A 26,341-nucleotide genomic window follows, 5' to 3' on the forward strand; every position below is an offset into this window, starting at 1 on the left:
GTTCGGAGCTTACAGCGGGGTCCTGTGATTTCCACGATGCGGGAAACATTAATAGAAATTGCTAACACAACTAAATCAAATGCACAATGCAGAATATTGCAGAAAAATTGCTGAATTCAGAGAAATGAAAACAGAAAACGCAGAATATGGGAAAAAAAATTAAATGGATTTAATTTCCTTCTATTTATAAGTGAAGCTGCAGCAGCAGATCCAGCAGTCAGATCAGTGTGTGTGTCCCTACAGTGGTCAGTATTACTGGTTTCAGCTCAGGGATTATTCCTGCCGTGGGAAAATATGGAACCACAGTCCTGAATGTGCTGTGTGCTGCTTTACATGCTTTAAATCTAAGTGTGCTCCCTCTGTGGTTCATGCCTTAAATCACCTGAAGTGATTGTTTTCCTACCAACACTGAACATCAGCTGTCGAGGCAAAACATGCATTAATAACACCTTTAAGTTTATGACTATGACAGCGAAGGTAAACACGTCAGGTAAATCTGTCTTTCATAAACTTTGAGGATTACTGAAAGTCATTCTGCTGAAATAAGGATGTAAAAAAGCTTTCACCAAAAAGAACAAAAACACAAAGTGTCTCAGAAAGGGGATGAAAAGCGACCGAAGTAAAAAATGATTTGGTACGCCATCGAAAAGCATACAGGATTTATCACGTGTGACTGTTTCGACACGACAGAAACCAGAAACAGAAGTTTACATAACAATTCAGTGAGAGGACAGAGACTGCTTTAGCCAATATGTTAATTCAGAGCAACCGCTGAGGTTTCAGTATCTTCCTGAAGGAGAATTTAATGCAGACAAACAAAAACTGCAACAAACAGTGAATCTTTCAGCACACTGATCTCGTGAAAGCACTTCAGCTCTGGATGGATGAAGATGAACACGGGTGAAACCTGACCACAGTGCTATCCGTATCTGTGGGTGTGTCGGCACACCAGCGTGATGTTTTAAAGGGAGGCGGGTGGAGGAGCCCCGGCAGGTGAAAAGTCACGACTGTTCAACGTGAGCATTGTCTCCACACAGCCACCACAGCCAGCGCCACACCTTTCAGATCAAACAAAATTGATAAGTGCACATGAGCTGCTTTCCTTCATATCTTGCTCACATGAACACAGTAAATAAACTGAGGTTGTTCCATGAATGTACAACCTCAACCACAGAACCTAAGTCCTCAGGAAACTGAAGGAAAAGCCTCTAAACTGGGGTGGACGAAAAGGCCAAAAGTTTCTAGTATGGTGGAGTAATTGCTTTGTAAATTCAACCAAGAAATGGTTTAAAATAACCGTACCGTACGTCATCAACACGACTGCCAACCACTGCAAAGTGTCTCAATGTTTCAGCACAGCAGCTTCAGAGACAAGAATCTTTCAAAAGCCTCTCTGTGAGGCAAGGATGGACCGTTCCCTACCTCATGCCTGACAATTAATTCATATCTTGACAACTGCACTGAGTAACCCCGAGTCTGTTAAGTTGACAAATACAGCCAGCTGTCTGGAAATTCAACACACACACACACACACACACACACACACACACACACACACACACACACACACACACGAACATGCGCATAAATGCATGCACGTAGCAAACATAATACTGACTGCAAGGTGTGTGCAGGTGATAAGAATGACATGGAAAAACTGCTGGAAGGATGGGTGTGGCCAACCTGAGAGAGAGAGAGAGAGAGAGAGAGAGAGAGAGAGAGAGAGAGAGAGAGAGAGACTGGAGGAACAACACTAATGAGAAAACACAGCATGCTGGTGACAACAAAGCAGAGAGACGCTCTGACATCAGGGCTGAAATGAGTCTTTCTGTGGACGTCACCACACGCTGCTGCAGACTGACCACGAAAACATGAAAACTAAGGAGGTGGACTTGAATTTGTCTCACAAGTCTACACTTAAATGGCCGGCAGGGACAGCAAACCACGCGTTTTTGGACACGAGCAGCACCACGCTTTGACACCTGAGCAGTTCTACAGAGTTGACCAGGTAAGACGGGAAAAACAACCTCTGAGGGAAGTTAAATGATGTGGATGCGTGACTCAAACTCAACTTAACAGCGAGCAGATCCCTCATCTGTCACGTGATTTCCACATATTTGGTTTGTTCACTCGCGTGTCATATTCACGGTCGTCTGTACCGTGTCATTACACTCTGTGTGTCCCGGTGCATCGTTTTGTGTAAAAAAAAAGTGTGTGTATAACCACATTTTGCATGTGTGGGCGGGTGGTGGCATCACTGCATGACTGTGACATTTTTGGTGTCATCATTTCTGAGTCCAACTGTGTGTTTTGACGCAGTGCTTTGCTTGTGTGTGCATTTCCACATCGAGAATGTCTGTGTGTCTTTAACAGCATATTTTAGTTTCTACTGTCACAGTGTGTGTGTGTGTGTGTGTGTGTGTGTGTGTGTGTGTGCGTGTTGATGCAGGAGAGTTATTCGTGCATGTGAATGTGAGAGAACAATGCAGACAAACGGGTTCAGTGGCATGCATCCTTTGTGGAGGGTAAATGACAGTGTCAGTGTGAAATGCTTACTAGATACCAGTGTGAGTTCATAGAGGTGTGTGTGTGTACATGCTTGCTGTGAGTCACACCTAAAGTACACTCTATAGTCAGATTTTCCCATGTGCTGAGAGGTGAGGATGACGCTGCATTATTAGCACATGAACCATGAAGTCACGGTGCTCATTTTGAGGGTCTTCACTCTGACTCCACCACAGCAGCCTGCTGTGCACATTACATGCTTTTAATGGTGAAACAGTCCTTCAGATGACAGAAAGGGATGAGGCAGGCATGACAGCAACTTCTTAAGCATTATCTGACTGACAAGCTGCTCATCGACGAAGAACTTTTCTCTGATTACTTTCAGTCAAGTAGAGGAGGAACGTCTACTAAGTGCTTTGTTGGATTTCACTGACACGAAACCTCAAAATGTGTGTGATGGTTAATCTGAATTCAATATTTTAAAAAGCTGAGCACTTTCTGCTCTATCCAGGTACATTTCAAGTCCAACAGAGTTTAGAAACGGTCTAAAATTGGTATTACAGTCAACCTCAGACAAGCAGTGATTGGACCAGGTCAGCAGAAATCTCACCCTTGGCTCCATTTGTTAAAGAAATGAGGTGAACATGAGGACAGCAGGAAACGTGTCGAGCCTATTCCTCAATCCTAAACGGCTGTCCTTCTTTTCAACCCGCTGATTTGAGTGTGTGATTTACTTCTCGTGTAAAATACAGTTGTTTGAAAAGACCTGGGACACAAATTCAAATGTACGGGATCAAAAGTGCTCAGGGGTCATTTGCATAAAGGTACACAGACACAGAATCCCTCCCAGTCAGTTCGCTCTGGTTCCCCTGTGACGTCCAGTTCTCTGTCAGTTATGATTTCATGTACTTCACTTCCCTCAGCGTTAGGGTTGAGCGGTGTGACGGTAAACACTGTACGACGGTGGAATGTCCCTTCAGCCGTACTTTGACGGTTTGTGATGATAATGCACCTTTGTTTCGTCTCTTGTTCCCATTCGGAGCCTTAAAGCTTCATTTATGAAAGAAAGTCAGTTTTACTGCCACCACGTTGGCTTTACAGCGAGTGTCTTCTTTCACTTGTGAGTCAAGCTAATGTCTGAAAACTGCTCATGTGAGGAATAAAGGTTAAAATAATAATAATAATAATTTGGATTTGTACAGCTCTTTCAAAACAGAGTTAAACAACCCTTTACAAGACAACCTCAGATCCTCAGGCAGGGAGTCCCTGAGCTGAGGGGCCTGTCGCCTTTGGTCCTGATCTCATTTCCTGCAGTGTTCTGACACCCCACCAAGTCAGCAACTATAAAAACTTCTTCAAAAGCCTTTTAGCTGCAAACAGCACAAAAATATGAAGACATGATCCTCGACTCTCTCTGAAGCTACTTGAACATTATCCTGACAGACAAACAAACAACCCCCCTCAAACGTAACATCAACCACTCCTTGAGACAATTCACTGCGTGGTAAAAATAGGACCTTCGAAATGAATAACGCAGTTCTTGGGAAATGTTGGGATAAAATATGTTTGGTGCTTCGTGTGTGATGTGAGAAGTTTAATGGGCTGCTGAATGTCAGGTTATCCTTTGAAGGCTTTTATGGATTTTGGGTCACTGCTGAGCGACGGTAACGCTGATCTCTGCCTCTATTATCCATGAAACTAACACCAGGTTTAGTATACGCACAGAAAACAAGCTGTATCTGCTGTGCGTGTCAAGATAGAAAAGGTCACACTTCATGTTTGCTCAGTGAGGACAGATAAAACAGGCCACAGTACACATTTGCATCACTTTCTGGAAGTTGATCCCGATTACTCGACATCCTTCTGGGTGTGTGTTCTGCTGTCTACTAGAAACTCACGCATCGCCCTTAAAGCGGTGCAGCTCTGAACCTGCTCGTTCTTCCAGCTACTACTGCATGTAGAGTTATTAGAGAGGCAGATGCTCCTGAGCTTAGGGGATTTAGGGTGGCTGCTGAGCAGAGGTAATGTTGATCTGTGCTCCTCTCTTCCTCTCCAGCATGTCATCCAACTCCACGGCCGATAATCTGTGTGCGCCGGACGACAACCTCTGCAGTAAGGACACGACTGGATACTCTTCATCATCGTTTCCTACACTTCCTCCTGTGCTTCCCCCTCAGCCCATCTCCTCTCATTTCCCTTTTTCCCTTGTTTCTAACCCTCTTCCCATGCCCATACTTCAGTATTTGCTAGCTTGGATCTGCCCACAGACTGTGTAACAGACGTTTTGCCATCTTGCTTTTTGGAGCCAAAAGTGAGACTCGAGGGGTGGATGTGCATCACTATGCCTCTATCCTGACTGACTGGTCACTGTGGTAGCAACTTGTCAATCATACCAGCCACAATCTAAAGAATAACCTGCTTTATCGTATGGTTTACTCTAAATGGGACTAAAATTTAGGAAATGAGCATCATGGCATACTGAAGAAGACTTGAAACTACAGACTGAGAGCACAGTTCATTAGGAAAGTGTTTTCTGAGGTAATAAATCAAGTGAGAGGTTATTCCTCATTGACTTGTTTTTGCAAACAGTGGAGTCGCCCCCTGCTGGTCAGCAGAAAGAATGCAGGTTTAATCTTGTACATTAGCTGCTGAATAGAAAGTAATCAACAGGTTAATTAATTATTTATCTGTCTATCATCGCACTTCAATTTCCTGCCTACTGAGTGTTTTCATTAGAGTTTGTCATAAATACAAGCAGCAGCCTCATTTTGTCTGTAAACCTGGTTCATCAGCTGACAACAGACAGACGCTGAACACTTCTGTTGAAGACCTGCAGCTGCGTGATTTGTTAAGCAGTCAGTGAACGAAGGGTCTGGTTCACAACCATTAAAGTGACATACGCAGAAATGATCTCTTCAAGTCCGACAACGTCTTGGTGTTTAACAACCACAACATATGTCATTACTTCTATGTACTCAACTGTGAAACTGCCCATTGTCGACTACAATCATGTCGCAACATCCATCCTCAGGTGATGTCACGTGAGGGCCTGGTGCTCTGGTGATGTCACATTGCACAATCGCATGTACTGACTCACAGATACTGATGAGAAATCTTTGTGATTGGAGTTAATTATTAATTTATCTCGATAATCTTTTCAGTGACCACGTCAGTATGTTGGATGTTTTAGTTTTAAATCACATTTATTTTACATTAGGATTGAACGTTTCCTGAAAAAGGCCATCATGTTTAGGATACCTGGTGTGTTCTTCCCACCGTCTGTGCAGTAAATGGTTTGTTTTGATAACTTCTGTGTCATATGAAAGTTACAGAGCCGCAGCACATCCTGTCTAAAATTAATCTGCACTTTGAGCTGCATCATAATACTATTACTCTGTTTTTTTCAGTAGAAACAAACTTTTTTACCTCTTTAAGTAAAATACTGCCAGGAGCCCTGAACACACAAAAAATTACTCAGGCACCTAAAAAAATGTACCTCAGTCATAATCACTCAAAATATTGTCTTACACAAGCCCTGAGAGGTTTAGCTTAGTGTAAGCTGAGCTTACTGCTAGGCTCATATATTTGCTTAACTATCCAATTTCAGTTAATTGGGTGTTAACGACCTAAAATGTTGGACTTGTGTTGAGTCTTTGTGAAGGAGAGTTCTTAAAAGTCCAAAGTCAAAGAAAATCTAAGAATGACAAGAAATTATTTTTGCCCTCAGCACACCTGAGAATGTGCCAACACCAGAACACGATGTTTACCCAGACCAAAGGCTTCCACTACAGCCTTCTTCTTTCCAACAATACTGGATCCACCTCAGGATTTCAATAGCAGGTGTGGAAGATGAGGGATTTGCAAGCAAGCGGCGAACACGCATTGTGGTCATGTTACGTAAGGGTGTAAGTGAAGGGTCAAAATGGAGGATAGACGTGACTGAAAACTGAAAAGACTGAGTGAACTCAGGGACAGCGTTAATGTGAACATAATCTAATACTGGGTAAAACCTTGTGCAATCAGGGAGACACATATTTCCTGCTTAATGTTTAAATAAACTCTCGGGCACAGCTGCTCCTTAATGCAGGTTATCAAACAACCGGCGCCGTCTGAACCTCTTATTCTCCAAATGTCAGTGCGTGACTCACCCGAGCATGTCCGGGCCAGTCTTACTGTCCAATTATGGTCTAATTGTGTTATGTTGACAATGCAGAAACAATGCAGAAATACAAAACTTGTTTCATTATCAGCCAAGTGAGACAGAGGCAGTGAGCGATGCAATAACATGTCAATGACGAGTAATTGTGATATTTGCTGTCCTCGAATTATGCAGACTCAAAATGGCAAGAAGTACTGACACAAAGACAAAAATATATACCTAATATAAAGCAGGCTTTCCTGCAGCCCTGCGCAGAGCACTTAAACCACAACCTTAAGCACAGTTTACTGCCAATTTTCATACTTCAACATCACTCTGAGACACAAATGCATGCCAACAATTGACAACAGGGCTGAGGACTTGAGAGTCTCTGTGCTGTCTGAACTCACGCAGAAGAGGCAGGTGACTAGGACATTCCTGCTGTGTGACATTCCTCCTAATCAGGTCAACTTGTCCCGTTGAACACAAATAACTTTGTACTACACAGTCTTGAGAATGCTCTTCCTCCTCTGGGACCTGACATTCACGCACGGCCGTCTCGCTCTCGCTCTGTCTCAGTTGTACGGGAGCATGAGCAGGCCGTGATCATCGTCCCCACACTGCTCCTCCTGGCCACCCTGGTCACCTTACTGGCCGTGTGCCTGATGAGGTATTGCCATGACTGGAAGCAGACACGGATCACAGTCCCTCAGCACAACCACAGCTCATCGCGCAGACACACGCAAAGGCGCAGCCACAGGCTTCACCTTCAGGGCATTGATGGTGAGCAACCGAGCATAATGTGCCTCTGTGTCCGTTTTTCATCTTATGCTAGTTAGATTCTTCATTATGACGCAGTTTTGACTCAAACAACCACAGATGCAGATTTATCATTTATCTGCCTCTCTCTCTCTCTCTCTCTATCAACAGCACCCCCAGGGATAAACCCAATGGAACATGAAGAGCTGCCAATGTCAGTTCAACAAGTGCAGCAGCATGTCAGGCCAACAGCTGCAGTACCACAGACGTCCACAGAGAGGCACCACGGAGCGTTCAGCCAGGTCACAGCCCTGCCACTGTCCTTCTCCATCAAGCCTGATGACACAGTCAGCTTCTACAGAGCCCGCATGGACAACAGGGACGTCATCCTGAGGGTGCTGAAAGGTAAAATCTAAAACTTCCAATTGCTCACTCACTCGTTTCTTCCACAGTCTGCGTAAATGTGAAGCAGGGCGTTTGGAAAATGAGAGCACTGATTCTGAGTGAAATGTCCCCGGTTGAATAAAAGTAAAAACAGTGGCCTAACCTCTTCCTCAGAACCATCAAACAGCAGTGAGAAGCATCACTTCCTGGGTTTTGCGTCCTTCGTGTCAGGACTGGGGCCCCACCCTTTCCTACCTGCTCTGCTGGGAGTGGTTTCAGTGCAGTCGCCTCTCATGATGGTCGTGGAGGAGATGCAGCACAGAGACTTGTTGGGGTTCCTGTGGAGTTGTCGACAGGTGCAGTAATCTATTAAAAAAAGTTCCAGATGATGCTAATTTGAATATTTAAATTGGCAGGAAAACAATCAGAGGTCATCATACAATTGTGACGGGATGTTCAGTGCAGCCATTGTTTGGGTCACGCTGTGCAACACATGCATGGATTTAATATCTAAAATGTCAGGTGTATTCGTTGCCCTCCAAAATCAATGCACAGAAGTGGACTGTAAAACTGCTCTTGGCCTTTTGGGGGGAGTACAGGGCAAAAAACCCACTACTGAAAGAGAAACACCATTATCCATATTCACAGTACTTGACACTGACAGGTTAAGGATGTTCACCTATTTCTAAGACGCTGGCATACTGGCCTGACAGACGTATGGTCCTGTGTCAGAGCTGCTTCTGATCACAGACAGAGACGTATATCTCATAACATAAGACAGGTCTGACAGTCTGACTCCATCCAACCATAAGGAGACTGACATTAACATGTTTTCCCTCTCCTTCCTTCTCCTCCTCTCTCACTGAAGGATAGCACAAGCGTTGACATGACAGAGAAGAGGCTCTTCACCATGGCAGGACAAGTGGCCTCTGCTCTGGTTGGTTAAACTGCTGTCTGTCTGTCCTTCTGTTTGTCTGTCAGTCTCTCTCACTGTTTCATGCACCAATACACTGTTATTTGTGGGAATTACTTGGGAGAGGAGCCTCATTCTCCCAGTCCGTCTGTATCTCAGAGTGAAAGACGTCTGAACAATTCTTTCTCCTCAGATTAAGATTACGTTATGCTGTCATGTTAAACAAAAGGCTATGCAAATTATGAACACAATATAAACATCAAAGTTAAGTCTCACTGATGTTATTGTAGGGCTGAATTTGTCTGCTACTCCACAGCCAGGTCCTGAAAGTCTGCCTCACTAGCATCCCTCTTATTACCTGTCCTTATCTGAACATGTTCAAGGAGTACCTGCACACTCAGCGCTGCATCCATGGCAACGTGGGAGCTCGCAGCGTTCTGGTTGGTGGAGATCTGACAGCAAAGCTGTGGGGACTGGGGTCGGCCTACCGCAGAACAAAGGCCCATTCACCGGGGGACGTAGAGGACATGGAGATGAGGAAGTGGCAGGCACCTGAAGTGCTGGGCAGGACAGCCGTCAGTCAGAGGAGTGATGTGTGAGTGTCCACGTCCTCTGTAAGAATATTAAATCATGCATTGAAGATGGCTGAATACACAGCACATCAATGAAAGTGTCATCAAAGAGGAATGTTACAGATGTAAAGAACAGCACATTTCACCACCATGTTTAACATAACCACATACCATCAGCAGTATACAGTCTGTTTCAAACACTGAGATTAGCTGGCAGATGCACAAACATCATTATCCTTCGATGCTCCAAAAGTCAAGCTGGGATGGATCATGAAGGCTCAAAGGTGTTTTAACAAACCACTTCACATTTCTGGTACACAATTTAGAGCAATGAACAATTTGTCCACACCAATGTTGATTGAAGTGTCTCTAACCTAAACGTCACAAAGCAGGGGATATAAAGTGTGCAGTTCTGTTCAAATTTGCACTTATGCACTAGATGTAGTTTAATCTGAGACCAAAGTTGTATTCCTATATTTACTGACATTACCTCTTACTCTTCTTGACAGATGGTCCTTCGGTATCCTGCTCTATGAAATGGTCACACTTGGTAGGTGTTTTGAAATTCTAGACATACCTCCAAGAGAAACTGTAGTGATCCACAGAATTGGACTACATAATGTTTAAGTAAAATGTTGATTACCATGACCAGCAAAGAATAAGTCTGGAGATAATCGATAATACACTAAGACATGACATGAATATTTAACCAAATTCTTAAAATTCATACAATGGGGGCAAGTTAACTATACAGCAAGACTAGACACTATATAATACATTTTTCTGAAATGTAGATTCAGATGTCCTAACCTTCTGTGTGTATTATAGTTGCAGAGGAGCCTAGAATCTTTTTCTAGTGCGTGTTTGTTAATATGTGCTTCAATCTGATCTCTAATACTCCCCTGTGTACAGGTGACCCACCATTCGCGCAGCTCATGGCGACTGAACTCCTGCAGTATCTACAAAGAGGAAAACATCTCAAACGGCCGGCCACCTGCTCAAACTCACTGTAAGACGAACAGCCCCAACTTTGCAAGCAATGTGCAAACGTCTAAATCAGCTTCAAATCATGTCGTGCCAGCATGTCAAAAGTCAACTTTTTGCAGAATCTATAGTCCAATATCAGAAATGAACTATTTGCTTCAGGGGGCTTTACAATCTGTACAGCATGACATTTTCTAGCTGTAAACCCTGGCTAAATACATCAGCCATCGCTGGCAGATGTCACACAGTGCTGCAACAAGACTTTTGTTTTGAGTTCCCACCAATCAAAATCCTCATTACAAGTGTTTGCAATTATCAAGTATTATAAGCTGATGTTCAAAGGTTCTAATTTTTTATTCTTCCTCCCACTGAAGACCTTGGTGGGTTACACTTACTAAGTGAAAATCAGGTGACCATAACTTAAGTTGTATAGAACAGGAAAGCACTGAACACACGGGCAAGCTGGTTGAGCAGGAACATACTGTGTAGCTTAAACTAGCCTAGCTTACTGTAAGTTAGCTCACAAACTAGCAAGATAACTACTGTCTATTTTTCATTGTTTTGTTTTCCTTCAGCCAAGGCAAATAAAAAAAAGGTCATTTCAAAACACATTTAACTTAAAAATCTGTTGAATTAATTTTAGAAATTTACCTAACAACGTAAGTTACCGTTACGTTAACATTAGTTCCAACAGCACATTGCTAATGAAGGACAGTACATTGGTAAAATGTTGGATTAACCTGCTATATTTCTACACTAGCCTAAGAAAATAAATATATATTAATAAATGTGTATTTTTCACTCTTTTACCCTGGTCTGTAGGCACTCCATCATCAGGTCCTGCTGTCAATGGAATCCCCAACAACGTCTTTCAATGTCTGAGCTAATTAGAAAACTCGAGGCAGGAGAGAAATCAGCCAATGGGAGGACAGTTATCAGAGTGCCTGAACCACTGAACATTGAGAACTACCTCAGAGAGGCGGGATATGGGGAGGCATACAACTATGCTGTACTCTAATTGGCTGAGAGTGTCATCAGTCAGTCTACATTGGCGCTGTTGTTGCTGCCCTTTGGCCGGTGGACTATCTTCACACTAAGGACTAAGAACTGCTGCAAGAAGGAAGAATTCATTAAAAAGAACTTTATTTGGGAAAAAACACATTATACTCATTTCTTGTACATGAAGCATACATTGTGTTTTACATTTGTTGGCACTTTTGGAACATTTAACATGCATTACAAAGCACTCATTTTATATGATTAAAGACTAATATATTGATTGTAAATGTTTCTTTTGTTGTCAACTACGGTCATCCAAAAGACTACAATGAAAGAAAACAATGCATCCTGGACTCTTTAAGTACAACACAAAGCTTTTCAAGGTGAACAGCAGAGGTTAGGAGGTGCACTGTGCAGCAGTATGAAGGTACCATAGTACTGCACTATAAAACTAGGACTTCTTCAGTTTGATGTCTTCTAAATGGACCATCAGGTGATGATGACTTTTTGTTCCATACCTGAAAGCTTTAGCTGCAGATTTTTGCGTCATTACAACACAGAGATCAGAGTTAGTATGATTCCATGTATTCAGATGAAAACTGAAAAACCTCTGGCAGGGTTATTTGTCTTTATTAAATGACTCAGACAGAAAAAACGTCAGCTGAAAATGGAGTTTGGTGAACTGCTGGAATTAATGTCAATAGGGAATGAAGTTTGGTCTAATTCTGTTTGAAATCAATATTTCTGCTGTGTCACTATCATCTATTGTAAACCACATACAGCTTTATCTGCTGGTGTTATACTGTGTTCTGTAACCTGAACAGTATTGTATACCTTAAGTTGAACTGAATCTTAGCCCTGAACAGTCTCTGACACCTAAGCATAACCTGAGCCCAACAGGATCCTCCTCAAGGACTGAAGTTCTGATCCAGGTCACAGTCTGACACAATACAGTGTAACACCTTGCACTACATTCAAAGCATGATAGCCCACATCAACATAATGGTTAGTGAAGATTACAATTAAACTGGATCAGACTCAACTAAGCCAAGTCCAAGCCAAGTCAAAAAAGAGGTAGAGTCAGGGTCCAGGATTTGGGTTTAAGCCCCAATGCTAGACCCTGACTTCGGCTGTGGCAGGAGAGGGTAAAGTCTGCATTCTCGGCTCTGGGCTCTTCCATTCAGGGATCTTCATACAGTATAATGTAAACTGTACAATCAACATATTGTCAATAACTTTTACAGGAAATGAGTTGATGAGTAAAGTGAAAATACATTTTAACTTAACATTGTGTGTAGGGTTTAAATGAAGGCTAAAGCAAAACAATGTCACGTGAATTACAAACAATTTAAATATAGTGTAAAAAAAGATGGAATATTATGTCCCCTGTTCTTTTTAAAATCACATTCACTATGAAATGAAACACCTGACAAAACATAAAGTCGCCTCAACAGTTCAGTAGCTTCACCAGCCAGAGAAAACACTAACTAAACACGAGACGTCACATTTTCTCATTCTATCCATTTATCAAACAGCTTAACTTCAGCTAAGCTCTTCAGCAGTCGGCTAAGGAGGCTGTTAATGACTTCATGCTAATGTTGTTAGCTCCAGGCCTGTTCAGCTGAGCTCGCTAGCTTAGCTCCTGGCGCATTTATTCATTTCTCACGCAACTCATCAGTGTGTGAAAATGGCCTCTCTCACACACATACACAGACGGACACACGACTTCACAACAAAGTACACGCTGCTATCGTTATGATTCGACAACTATAAATGGTCTCGTCATTTTATTATTATCTGAGTTACATTTTTACCGCTCAGCTGCAGATCCTCAGCGTCACCAGGCGTCTCACTTCCGTATGCGCACAACAGCGCGCCAAAACTTTTGTACTGGGAACGATATGGCCCGCCCTCCTCTGCTTCTAATTGGCTAGTACTCGTTGTCTCCGTTGTTTGGATTGGTTAGATTTGGCACGAGGAGTAAGATTGGTTAGGATTACAGTAAAAGGAAAGCCAATCAGAGCCAGAGTAGGACGGGCCATGCCGGGCCGTGACGTTGATTATGAATCCATGTAAAACCTGGCATGCCAATATAAAATCAAAACATTATACCAGAATGAATCACCCGTTCTTTGTAGATCCATTTCAGAAATAAAAACACAGGCATCGCAGTTTTAAAACAGTTCCTTGATTATTTATTTGCATCATAGTATTGTTAGCCTTTCCACGTCACACTCAGTCCCTCCAAGATTTTGCAGTTTTTTTGATTATTGCAAGCAAACACGTTTTAATTCTGAAGTAGCTTCTTTATATGTATAAATAAAAAAGGCTTTTTGCAGAATCCACTTATTTTGTGAGAAAAGTGCTACTTTTTGAGAGGGCGATGATTGAATAAACAGAGTCAAGGTGGTCTGCTTGCTAAGAAACATTAACCCAGTAATCACCACACAGCTGCAGTGATTTGACTGAGAAATTGTGGCTCACATTTTTTTTAATTTTTTTTTTTGGTCACAATATGCTGAGGAATCTGCTGATTTAAACACTCCAAAATCCTGGGGCGACTATCACATATAAACACACAGCTATCAAAGATTATTATCCTTCTCGACAGAAAATACTGTAATAGCCACAGTCACTAACAATAAAGCCAAAGATAGCTAGCTAGAAAGGTAAATACTGTTGGTACACGCTATGTGACAAAGCTATGAGGAAGACAGCAAGTTTCCTTGATCAAGGTAGCTACTATTCAGTCACGCTTTTTGGGAAAGGCAACAGATGTCATTGCTTGAAATAACAATTGTAAAAAAGTAAGCACTAATATAAAACAAGGAATGATATGAAAAGCAGTTAAAAAACAGACAATCCTCATCTAAACCTATTGTAGAGACTAGTGAGAAAGGCCACAAGGTTCACAGAGAGATAACATGAGAGAACTCCTACAGTAAAAAGCTTAAACAAGGCAATCCAGCAAACAAATGTGCATTTTAATATAAAGGCAATTCTTTACACTCATTACAGTATAGCTTAAGGTTTTCTCACTCACACACTCATTCATTCAGGTTTGATTTTTTGTCATCCGTCATAAACACAGGTCCACATGTGGCTGCCAGCCAAACTTCACGTCACTTCACAAAATCAAGCCGTGACGTTACCCTTCACTCAGACACACACTTCTGTGTAGATCAGGAGCAGCTGGTTGTACCATTTGTACCAAATCCTGAAACTGCCTGACAGAATAAAACCGTCACAGATTTTGCAGATTAGAGTCTGTTTTAAGAGGAGAGTCAACAATAAGTCCCCTGTTAAAAAAACTTAAAAAGGCCGATCTCCTGGAGATGCTGAGTGAAAAAATCTTAATGTGAAAACAGTTTTGGAAAAGCATTTTGCTGTAGTGTCTTATCAGCCGTTGGTGTGCTCCGTGTGTAAAAACAAGGTCGAGATGTGAGAAAACTATACGCAACATCAGCCTCACATGAAACCTCAAACGCTCTCCGAACCTTTTGGGATTTGGGTTGAATTTCTGCAGCCGGTACCCTGTAGTTTAACTCCACCCTGTCAAGTGCAGAATAGGACACCGCCAAAATAAAAGCGTCACCTTTTAAAACTGATAATGCCTATTCGTACAAAAACATTATCATTTTGAAAGTACGAGTTTTTACATACATCACATTTACGTTTTCCTTACAAAATACTTCCTGAAAATAAAACTTGTGTATCAGTCAGAATTAAATTCGCTGATTTGTAAGTTTTAGGTAGATTTTAACTAAAGTCTGAATGTTTCTTTGCTGCACTTCTGTCCTAATTCTGTGCTGATAGCATCTTAAATCAGAGGAAGAGCTGCGATCAAACACACATTTCAGGAATAACATGAATAACGTGTTCCACTAAATGAGATCGTCGAGAACATTTTCCTCAAAGACGAGATTTCAAAGCCGAAGAAGAGGGCAAATCTTCCAGAAATAACTTGTCCTGTACAAAATGACGAATGAGGATCAGTGTGTTCGTCTGTAAACTTCTTCAGTATTTTCTTTCCTTTTGGTTTGTTGGATTGAAGCAGAGATATGAAATGCAACAAACAAAACGAAGCAGGATGAGCGCAGCATGGGTCAAAGCCCGCGAACAGGCAGCCCTGTTTGCAAGTACAGAGCTTTTAAAACGTGCACATCCTGTGCAAGCACTGAGCCTGATTACACAGCGATTTCTGCACTGAAAATACATTCAAAACATTCATTTCTGCATCTTACAACACAGGCACAAGACTGAAATTGTGCATCCAAACAGCAAAATGAAATCACTTGGTAAAAACCGCAGAAATTGACTTTTCAAGATCACGTAACTTCACCAAAATGTATTTGGTAATCTACAGCATTTTTGACTCACAGACATGACAGGCTTGCAGGGATCAATACTGTAACTGAGACAACACTTGAAGATGTGACCGAGTGGACAAACGAACACCAGACTGAAGTGCTGCAGCCCTGTTCGGGGCTGAAGAGCCTTGGCTTTGTTTGGAAAATGAACTGTACCTCATACATTCACCTGCAGGACTCTGACTGCTCTGGAACCAGTTCCACATCTCCACCGGGTGCGGACCAGGAGTTTGGGGTAAATGCTCAGGGCTTGACTTTGAACACGGTGGATTCATCAGTCTCTCAGGTTGTTAATGTGGGCGCAGATCTTGAGGGCAGGACCGAGCTTGATGTTCATGGTGGACATGAGATGCTCCTCCTTCAGCAGCAGCAGGGCCTGTCCGTCAATCTCCTGTGACAGGAACTGGGAGGCGAGCTCCTCACAGCCTGCGAAGAGGAGGAGGAGGAACACAGACAGAAAAATGAAGAAGGAGGAGAAAACCGAAAATAAACCAGGAGGGAGGAACAAAGAAGTGTGGAAGAAAACAAGAAAAGAGCAGAAGTTTATGATATTTCAGCAAAACCGTATATAGAGAACTGGGGCTGCATCTAATTTAATTTCCATTATTGATTCATTTGCTGATTTCCTCCATTCACTGATTGTTTAGTCTATAAAACAGGAAAATATTGCATGTTTTGACTGACATTCAAGAGGGTGAAACTAGTCATTTTAGGCATATCTGCTTAAAAAATGCCATTAATGATGAAAGGATTTACTATAAAGATCTTCCAACCTTGTAGTGAGGAAATAAACTGGGACACCTCCTCCACGCTCCACTGGCCGGGGCTGGCAGGCAGGCAGCTGGGTGCAGAACTCTCCGTCAGGAGCGGAGGAGGAGGCGGCTGGTGGCAGGAGGCCGAGGAGGCCGGTGAGAGGGACATGGGGTCGTCTTCGTCCTCCTCTCCACTGGACTCCTCCTCTGAATGGCTGGACTCTGAACGGCACTGCGGGGGGGAGGAGACGCAGAACAAGCCGTGAGCAAGGTGAGGGGTGTGTGTGTGTGTGAGAGAGTGACATTCTTAACACATATAACAAACATGAAAACAACAGTTGGCAGCATCACAGAGAGAAGACAGGAGAGTGATTCTGGTTGTGTCCTTTGGTTGTACAGCCTGCAGGGCCTGTTTGGAGCCACTAGGGGGCAGACAAGCTTAACACAAATGACTGAAGACTGTTGATGGACCCATAAACTGGCCTCCACCTCTGAACACGCCCAGTCCACTGCACTGACACTGTTCATACATGATGTGATTTTACTTTACACCATGTGGCCTAAAGTATGTGGACACCCTTCTCCACACACTGGTCCAGGGCCTCTTAGTTACAATAATGGGAAATCTTAATGCTACAGTTTACATTGATATTTAAGACAAGTGTCCCTCCCAGCCTCATGGCAACACTTTGAGGAAGACTTTCCTGTTTCAACATTACAGTGTTCCCCTGTACAAAGCCAGGTCCGTAACGAAATGGGTTCCCAGTTTGGTGTAAATGAGCCTCACTGGCCTGCACAGAGCCCTGAACTCAACCCCAACTCCAACCTCAACACGTTTGGGATGAACTGCAGTGAATCTTAATCTGGAGGTGCAGCAGATTAATGCTCATGGTTTAAGAACAAGATTTCTAACAATCATATGGGTGTGACATTGGGGTGTCCACATACTTTTGGCCATGTAAAGACAGCTGAATTGATCTCAAATTAACTATCCTATCCTTACTAACTGCAATCTTCTTGGCAAACTGAAGTGAAATTCATGATAACATCAGCATCAGATCACACCAGTTGTGGATTGGATTGAATTGTGGAAAGTTTTTATGTTTTTTTTATCTCAGAACAGTCATCTGTGGCTCCCACACAGCCCCACCTGAGCGTCCAGGTACATGCCACAGTCTTATTACCTCATAAATTCATATAATTTCACGCTCATCTACCAAACTTTTCCAAACTTTCAAATAACCAATTAGTCTTCCATCGTTTCTTCAGACCCGTGTCAGGTGCAGTTCCTTCTCACCTTCACAGGTATGGGTCTCCCTGCTATCTTGGCACTGGCTATCTCTGAGCTGGTCCTGCGGGGAACCCTCCGCCTGGTGATCCCTCCCTCCTCGTCTGAGTTGGAAAGGTGACCGTGGCCCTGATCCTGATCCGGAGCGTGACCTTGACCTTGACCCTGCCGCACGCAGAAGTTCTGCCTGAAGCTGACGTTGTACCTGGGGAACCAATACATACTGTATCGTAGACAAAGAGTGACATATACGGTACTGAAGCCAAGACGAGCAACACATACAGTTTTTATCTCTTTGCACCATACTCGGTATATAATCCATACACATGTAGTGGGCAAAGGGACAAATGCAAAGCAGAAGCAGAAAATGTAAAATCATACGCTGCCTCAAACAATGCAGACAGTGCATTGTTCACATAGTGAAACGATAAATACGATGTACATTTTAATATGGAGAAAATCCAAAAGAGAGTGAAGGAACAGGACTAAGTGGACTGCACTGCGGTTTGACATGGACACGGATGTAAGTCCACATGCCATTTTTTAAAGAGGAAGGTGATGAAGTGGCATTATCACAGTATCCAAACATCCCATTAATACACGAGAACAGAAAACACACATGCTGTGAAATATACAGCTGCAGCCACCTGAGAATTCACACTGTGCTGCCGAACTGTTCCTCCATCGTCACTGACTTTCTCTTCAAACGTGACACAGATAAGCGCTCAGCAGCAGTGTTTTTTCTAACGTGGCTTCCACTGCATATATTAGATTTCATGCATCTTGAAGTACCTCTTGGCACAAGACATGGAGCAGAACCTTTTGGTGCCTCTGAACTGGCTGGCAGGAGCAAAGTTTTTACAGTACTCACACTTCAGCACTGAGGGGGAAACAGAGCAGATGGTAAAGACATATTCAATGATTGTGTACATAAACACTGTAAAATCCAAGAAAACACACAACTGAAAATGAAGTAGCTTTCAGATTACTTATCGTCACATAGAAAGAGAAAAGAAGGCTGTAACGTTTCACTGTGCTGTTATGCTGCCTTCCAGTTAAAGTCGGAGGTGGGAAATTTCCATCTCAAAGGTGGTGATTAAAGCCTCGGTGCGTTCCTGTGGCCCGGCTCAGACAAACAAGGCTCATTTTCTAAATTATGCTAAATAGATTTGGCAAGGTTGACTAGCAAATTAGCATGGACGGTTAGCTTTAAGTGCGAATTAGCACTTAAAATTCACGCCCTTTTAACTCCAAAGAGTTTGGATATATTTTAGTCACATGATGCTAAAAATCCAGTTTCAGTGCATTTAGAGGACTGTAAATATGTTAAAGAATTGATAAATGATAACTGCACCCACAGATGAGTCCAGAACATATTTGGGTAATTTTCCACCCTCAAGCACGTCTGGAAGGCGGCAGCACTGTCAGAGCAGTTTGACTGTTACCTGTCGCTGTCGTAACAGTCTCTGATTGGTTCGTGTCCGGGCTGTCATTGGTTAAATCCTCACCGGTTGAGTCCTTTACTGAACCACATACCTGTCAATCAAACACAAGCACCGGTAAACGAAACGTGTCGTACGTCTTGTGCCTGAGAGGTAAGAGAAACTACAAATCCCATGCACTCACAGGGAAAGGCTCTGCCCCTTCCTGGATGACGAAGCCCTCGATGAGGTGCGTCAGGACGTTCGGTTTAACCACAGCCTGGGGGGGAGGAGCTCTCTCGCCCTGGCCGCAGACCCCACGGGACACTGCCAGCACTGGGGAGGGAGAGGAGGAGGCTGGAGGAGGAGCACCGGAGCCTGGAGGTGGGGGGTGAGAGGAGCAGTAAAAAAGTAAATATTGTGTTACAGCAGCAGCAGCGAGCCTGCTGAGAACAAAGCAGAGAACTTTGTTTCTATGCTGTTACCTGCTTTGATGGGATTGGGCGGGAGTGCTGAGGCGTGATCTCTGACTGGCTGGAGCCGTGGAGGGGAGGGGCCATCTTCGTCATTGGCTGAAGTGGAGTCTGATTTTCTTTTTAGTGAGCCAGTCAATTGTTTTCCCTAAGAAATAAATTGAAATCAGTGTAAACAGCAGAATGGGTGAAAAGACACCACAACTTCTACCAGACTCATGTAGACCCTCAGACCACCTCAGACCACCTGAGTGAGACCCAGAGGCCATTTTACAGTGTAGCAGCCCAAAATCAATTCGCCTCAGAGGACCAAAAAATCTGTACAGTATTTAGACACTTTGTATTACTGCGAATGAATGGAGAACTTGTTTCACAGGCAGTGTGTGAAATCTTGACTAACTAGCAGTCATCAGCTGACCTGTGGCGTCTGACTTTCCGATGAATCTCCATTGGTGGTCACACCAGCTGATGCTCCTCTCTGCTCTTCCGTCGTCAAGGGGAGGGAGAGGGAGGAGCGAGACATGGAGGCGGGAGCAGAGGAAACAGTGGGGGACTGTGAGGAGGCAGGGCACGAGGCCAGGGGTCCATTCTGAGCCTGTCCAGAGCTTTGATTGGCCTGCGGATGCACCTGAGAGACCTGAGCCAATGAGGGGGCCTCTTGGGGAGACTGAAGAGTCTTTAGCCCCACCCCTCGGCCAACGACCCCGCCCTCTCTGGAAGCGATGGAGGCCACCATGGTGAGCAGGCTGGACGAGCTGCTGAGGACGGTGGTACCGTCCTGGCAGCAGCTGCCTCGAGCCAGAGCCAGAGCCTGCGTGTTTCCCAGCGTGCTTTGCCTCGCCCCAACAATTTGGACCGGGATGTGTGGCGGCTGGGCGGAGCCACTGGTGGGCGGTGGGGCGGGCAGGATGGGAGGGGGGTTCCTAGAAGGGAGCTGGAGGGGCAGGCGGAGGCCTTGCAGAGTTTTGGGTTGGATGGGGATCGGCCCGTTCCCGTGGCCCGTTTTCTCCGCACTGAGCGACGTCTTCTGCAGAGGCTGCACCACCAGCGTCTGAGCGTTGACCGCCGGTTTGATGGTCGCTGTGCCAACAGGATACCCGTGGGGCTGGGATGCCGCGCTGGACGTCAGGACCAGGGTGTGTGCTGCTGTGGGAGCTGTGGTTCCTGTGGTGAGAGTCCGGGTTCCATGAAGCAGGAGCTGGGAGAGAGGGATGGAGGAGGTGGAGGACGAGGAGGAGGCGCCAGAGGTGGAAGAAGGGTGGGCTTTGAGGTTGGTGGGCTGAGGGTACGTGGGGATTTTGATGTGGGGCGGCTGGGGCTGAGGCTGGCTGGGCTTAGTCGGGGACTGGGAGTTTGACTGGTGGGAGGGCTGGACCAGGGAGTATGCAGCTGGAAAAAGACAGAAAAACGAGATACACACGGACGTTTGTGACATTTTAGCATCTTTTAATTTCCTTTGACAGAGTACAAGTTTACCCAGTATCACTGTACAGACAAAAAAAGAGTTCATCAAGTTATGATTGTGAATGAATGCGACCCTGTTAGCAAACAGAAGCTGGAGTGACAGTTTTCAGGCTGCCCTTCCTTCCTCCCTACCTGAGTCGCTCCTCTCCGGGGCTTCAGTCTTAACACCAACACCTTTGGTGCTGGACACACCTCGCATGGCCAGATTCTGCACCTGGAGGGACGGAGAGGAAGACGAAATAAAAGATCAACTCCGACAGGCAGTCAGTGCAGGGAGGAGTCAACTGAAAAGACTCAAATCGTCCCACAAACCTGATCATTATCCGATTGGCCGCTGGAAGAGGAAGTTGGTGTCGTTTCCTGTTGCTGAGCCTGTGGCTGCTGGGCGACGGTTGCCACCGCAGCGGTTGCAGTGCTGCCAGGCATAAAGATGAGCTGTGAGGAGATGGGCGCCCTCAGGGAGCGGTTGACCTGCAGGACGAAGGGACGACAGGACGGCGATCAAACACACAGAAGCTCAGGTGTTCAGTATAATCAAAGGACACACACTGATGTGCTGAGGACGTTCATGTCGAACTCACCCTCAGGTACATCTGTCCCTGCCCTCCTGCTGTCCCGCTCAGCAGCACTGACTGGCTGATTGTGGACGTTGCTGAGGCGCCCATAGGACGGCTGCTGGTTGTCGAACCTGATCCAGATGTCACGCTGGCCTGTCAAAGGATAACGAGTGACTTCAGTGAGAAGAACAAACAATCTTAGCTTTATGTGACAGAGAGCAGCCAGCAGGACGTACAGCTGTGGTGCTGGTGGTCTGAGACGAGCTGCTGCTGGAAGGACTTGACTGACGACTGGCAGCCAGAGTCGCCTGAGAGGAAGAGGAAGAGGAAGAGGAAGAGGAAGAGCTCTTAGTTTCAGTCTACTTCAAATAAAATCACAAGTTTAATGTTTGCACAGGCTGTCAGGCTGCTGAACACAACTCCAAGCTGCTGGCTGGCACTAACCAGTTTATCTAGAAATGATCGATCTGTTGACCAGTTTAAAGGTGATGGTGTGTTCTGCTGTTTGTTTTAGTCACACAACATTTGACCATGAGCACACAGAAAATGAGACCTTTCTTCTGTCTGTTTGTTCTACTGTCAGCTGGTTTATCAGGATGATGCCATCTTATTTTGGTCTGTGCTTCCTGATTCATTACGGGATACAACGGGTCTGAGACGGGGCATCCTCCAAAAGGCTCAGTCGTTCAGCACTTTGTGAACACATGAATGGATAAAGGAGATCAACACATGGACTCAGGGACACTTCCTATAACACAGTTTGTTTGTAAATGATTGACTCTGTTTTTACTTTGTTTTAAAAAGCGGCATCATGAGTGACATGACATACACACACCTTTACCTGTTGCACGGCGGCCAGGTTCTGCAGCTGGGCGTTGTTGATCTGCTGTTGCAGCATCAGCTGCTGGAAGTACTGAGCTGCATTGGGCTGCCTCTGTAACGCCTGCAGGGCCTGGACGGAGGAGAAAGGAAGACATGAAGAAGAGATGGAGAGGAAGCAAGAAGGATGTACTGAAGGAGAGAAGAAGAACCAGAGAGGAAGGAGGACAGAAGGAAGGAGGAGAAATTCTAGAAAAAATGTGAAGACTTGGAGGAAAGAAAGAGGAAGTACAGTGGTATGAAAAATGAGAGAAGAGGAGGAAGAGAAACGAGGGCAGAGGAAGCAGAGAGGGGGGGATGCTGCAGCAGAGCGTAAAGCCTCCCGCCAGCTGCCTGATGTACGAGCAGGGGCTCGTACAGTAATAAGTTGAGGGATGAAAGCGAGCGCGGCGGGCTGGATTAGTGTGCGCAGGGTGACAAAGACAGATGGCGGTGCAGGGTGACAGAAGCCGAGGAAGATCCTGCACAGCCTCCATCAACCCGGCACAGCTCAATCTCTCTTCGCCTCCCTGCTCCACTCGCTCTCCATCACTTTCTGCCCGTCTGTTTACACACGAAGACAAACGTCCTCCTGATCACAGACGCAAACGAGCTCCGTTCACACGTCAACAAACATCCAAATTCTGATTTTCAAACCAAAAAAGAGTGAAAATCAGTTTGTATGCAGCATTATGCTTTACACCACCCAAAGGTTTATCACCTAAATCCACTTTAGCCAGAATTCTGCCACTAGACACAGGCCACTTTAAAACAAACAGATTTTCTGATTAACCTACTGGAAGCAGATTTATGTTTTTAATCTTTCTTTCATCTTCGTGAGCAGCCAGAAGCTTCCTGAAATCTCATTTTGTTAAACGGAGACCTGAACCACATGTGCGATCCGCTCCCCAGGCAGGCAGCCTACTTGTGGTCTTGTTGAATGCTCCAGTTAAACATTTGTGACATCTGGCAATAACAACACCAGCTGAATCTTTTCATTTTCCTTCACCCACAATCCTCAACTTTGCCTCTCAGCTTTGCTGCTGGACCGTCATCGTCTGGGCGAGCGAGACGGGCGGTTTGGTGAATGTTTGAGAGCAAAAGACAAAACAGGACGGATCATTTAAAGTCCAGAGAAAAAGAAAAAGCTGTTCTTCACGTGGAGGAAACACATTTCAGTCCAGTGAAAGTTACAAGTGAATCCTTTCAAAGTTTTATAGAACCAGTTAGTTTCGTATTATGTTATCAATCCTCAATAAGACTCGGATAATCTTAAAAACAACGACAGCAAACAACTGCTGCATCATCAGGTCTGCTTATCCAACCCCTGACAGAGTTAAATGAGACTCAACACTGAACAGAAACGCTAAAAACACGACAGAAAATGTATCAAAAGGCGTTATAGTTTAATATTAACGAGGCTGCAGTAACTTTGGAAAACTAACTGTGAGGCTGAAGCTTTGATTCAGCCAAAACTCAAAAGGATCATAATTTGGCACAAACTGTTTTTTACGCCTTTTTGACACTGTGAAGAGAAAAAAAGCCTGTAAACTGTAAACAGACACACACACACACACACACACACACACACACACACACACCTACCTGCACAGCCTGTCTTTCATACAGAGACATGGAATTCATTGGAGAGGGGCGGGAGCTCGTCCCAGACGCAGCGCTCCCATTGGCGGAGGCCCCCTGCTGGTTCTGCTCTCCGTCCGTCTCCATGGCTGCTGAGGAGACAGAGCGGCCGTCCGTCAGTCAAACACAGAGAGAAACACACACTGCGCTCCGTCTGCGAGAGGCCAGCTGGTGAGAGAGCAGCCGTCAGCGTCTCTGACAAACACAGCGATCCGCACACAAATCAACTGTTCTCCTTCAGTGAGGAGAAAACTGACATGTTACAGGTTCGGCTGTGTTTGTGGATTAGAGGATGCTGCCGTGATCACCATAATTTATCTTCATTAACTGCACAACATCCCCCAAAAAAACTCAAATTCCATATATCAGTCTCACGCTGGCTGCTGGGGTGTGAAGGGTGAACTTCATGGTTCAGTTTGACTGACGCTCAGCTCTTACATTACACAGCAGAGCCTGACGGATGCATCAGATAACTGACACTGAGGCTAAAAGTGTGCGTTCACAAAAACAGACATGTGTCAGCTGAACGGGGCTCACCCACAGACTGAGAGCTCGACTTCAACACAGTTCCACTGATTCATACTGATACTGAACAATCCTGACAAATCTGCCCTATTTCTAAATCTGTATTTTTTGCAAATGAACACACCACAGCAGAAAAAGTGCACATGAACGCACCAAAGAAGAGATTAGATCAGAAAAAGTGCACTGGAATGCAGCACAGCAGAAATTGGAGCAGAAAACGTGCACATGAACGCACCACAACAGAGATAAGAGCAGAAAACGTGCACATGAACGCACCACAACAGAGATAAGAGCAGAAAACGTGCACATGAACGCACCACAACAGATTAGATTAGAAAAAAGTCTGGAGGTACAAGCAGGTTTTGGAAAAGAACAAAAATAAATGCAGAAACAAGAAGAAGCAGCAGAAACCAGACAGACGGTCCGACTCATTTTTCTTTCCATTTTATCTCCTTTACTCCCCTCAAACGACCCCCAACCCAGGAAAGAACATGTGAGACTCTTGGCATCTTCAACTCTGCTCCCCTTTCAGAAACTCTCTGATCTTTGTTTTCACAAACGCATCAAACTCTTTATCTCTTTGTTGTTCTAGTTTCACCTCCTCTGGACGAACCTGTCCACATCTGGTGTTCCATCCGCTTCATCCCTGCAGTATCATTATTACCACACGCGCACGCACGCACACACGCGCGCACACACACCTCCCGTCCCAGCGCGAGCAGTGTGCCACCTTCAGCCTCCACCAGCCTCCTCTTTAGCTGCATCCACCCTCAGACACAAACACAGAGCTAGTGTTAGCCAGCTACCCTCCACGCTTCAGACCGGTTAACGCTGGATCCACCGGAGGCTACTCCTCCTAGCATCCCGCTAACCGCTGCTGCTGTCTGGCTCGTTAACGGGGGCTCTCGGTCCGTCCTTACCGTCGCCGGTCCGGGTTTCTCAGCCTGCTCCTGCACCGGCTGCCCGCTCCAAACCGTCTGCAGGCGTCGGAGCGGCCTCTGGAGCCTGCTGTTGTTGCTCGGGTCTCTTTGCTGTGCAGGACGGCCGCAGCAGCAGCAGCGCTTTTACCGTTTTGCATAAATTTGCAGCTGATGTGTTGTTGGAGGGCAACGCCTCCTTTTTCCGCTGCTCTGCCTTTTCCGGCGCGACGGGATGACGGAGCAGCAGGACGGAGAGAGGGGGACACTTTCCCCCGGTGCAGGGCCGGACCCGACCCTCCAAACAGGATCTCATTATCCCCCCAAATGTGCAAAGAGTGTCTTTTATCATGATGCATTTAGGGGCCGACAAAGTGCGCCAGTGTTAGAGAGAGAACAGCTTGCAACGTGGTTCCAAGATGTTAAAGTATTACAAATAATTTTTATGAAAGTTAAAAGATATTCATATTAACAGTAGCTAAAACTAAATCTATGCACTGCCTTGTTCGTGCCACCAAATTTAAAACAGCAAACCCAAACCGTCTCATCTGTTGTTATCCCCAAATTTATTTTGAGGCCCTCAAATCCCGACGTGCCATTCAGTGTAGGCTCGTGTCTTTATGGCTGTTTTTGTTAAAATTAGGGTGGTTTTCATACTTCTCATATTTGATGCTTTTTACATCTTAAAGCATTTAGAAAATAGGCTACAACATATTGTCTGATATATAAATTCTTGGAGTGTGTGTTTTCATTATTTTCCTTAAAACATATAAAGAATGAGACGAGATGTGACTTTGAGTTTTATCCTACAGCTGATTGTT

The 26,341-nt window shown here is 44.8% G+C and overlaps 2 protein-coding genes across 4 annotated transcripts; one reads left to right on the top strand and one right to left on the bottom strand.

Annotated features, from left to right (window-relative positions):
• Positions 1–1,762: 1,762 nt before the first annotated feature.
• Positions 1,763–11,537, top strand: LOC143335762 (tyrosine-protein kinase STYK1-like). The gene is made up of 10 exons (XM_076755378.1): positions 1,763–2,008; positions 4,562–4,617; positions 7,223–7,426; positions 7,574–7,807; positions 7,961–8,142; positions 8,655–8,723; positions 9,083–9,294; positions 9,781–9,821; positions 10,184–10,280; positions 11,078–11,537. The coding sequence occupies exons 2-10, from the start codon at positions 4,563–4,565 to the stop codon at positions 11,271–11,273; spliced, it is 1,290 nt and encodes a 429-aa protein (XP_076611493.1). The 5' UTR covers positions 1,763–2,008; position 4,562; the 3' UTR covers positions 11,274–11,537.
• Positions 11,538–13,426: 1,889 nt separating this feature from the next.
• On the bottom strand, positions 13,427–25,736 carry LOC143335745 (polyhomeotic-like protein 1). Of its 3 annotated transcripts, none has more exons than XM_076755355.1 (15): positions 25,524–25,736; positions 24,043–24,167; positions 22,415–22,531; positions 21,816–21,887; positions 21,604–21,732; positions 21,335–21,493; positions 21,155–21,236; positions 19,977–20,947; positions 19,571–19,706; positions 19,291–19,463; positions 19,110–19,200; positions 18,457–18,544; positions 17,674–17,869; positions 16,398–16,608; positions 13,427–16,050 (listed from the first exon to the last, which is right to left on the bottom strand). In XM_076755355.1, the coding sequence occupies exons 2-15, from the start codon at positions 24,163–24,165 to the stop codon at positions 15,899–15,901; spliced, it is 2,700 nt and encodes an 899-aa protein (XP_076611470.1). In that variant the 5' UTR covers positions 24,166–24,167; positions 25,524–25,736; the 3' UTR covers positions 13,427–15,898. The 3 variants fall into 3 exon arrangements, with proteins under 3 accessions (XP_076611470.1, XP_076611472.1, XP_076611469.1); XM_076755357.1 differs by having other exon boundaries at positions 22,421–22,531; positions 24,043–24,170; XM_076755354.1 differs by having other exon boundaries at positions 24,043–24,170.
• Positions 25,737–26,341: the final 605 nt, after the last annotated feature.

Source organism: Chaetodon auriga, chromosome 17 (assembly GCF_051107435.1).
Source record: "Chaetodon auriga isolate fChaAug3 chromosome 17, fChaAug3.hap1, whole genome shotgun sequence".
NCBI lineage: Eukaryota > Metazoa > Chordata > Actinopteri > Chaetodontiformes > Chaetodontidae > Chaetodon > Chaetodon auriga.

Excerpts from the sequence above, each read along its gene's own strand:
- LOC143335745 (XM_076755355.1), bottom strand. The coding sequence starts at position 24,165 with ATGGAGACGGACGGAGAGCAGAACCAGCAGGGGGCCTCCGCCAATGGG. Across the intron at positions 21,888-22,414 it reads CCGCCGTGCAACAGGTAAAG|GCGACTCTGGCTGCCAGTCG; the intron begins GTGTGTGTATGT and ends TCTTCCTCTCAG. Across the intron at positions 21,494-21,603 it reads AGGGACAGATGTACCTGAGG|GTCAACCGCTCCCTGAGGGC; the intron begins GTGAGTTCGACA and ends TTCGTCCTGCAG.
- LOC143335762 (XM_076755378.1), top strand. The coding sequence starts at position 4,563 with ATGTCATCCAACTCCACGGCCGATAATCTGTGTGCGCCGGACGACAAC. Across the intron at positions 4,618-7,222 it reads GCCGGACGACAACCTCTGCA|TTGTACGGGAGCATGAGCAG; the intron begins GTAAGGACACGA and ends GCTCTGTCTCAG. Across the intron at positions 8,143-8,654 it reads TCCTGTGGAGTTGTCGACAG|GATAGCACAAGCGTTGACAT; the intron begins GTGCAGTAATCT and ends CTCTCACTGAAG.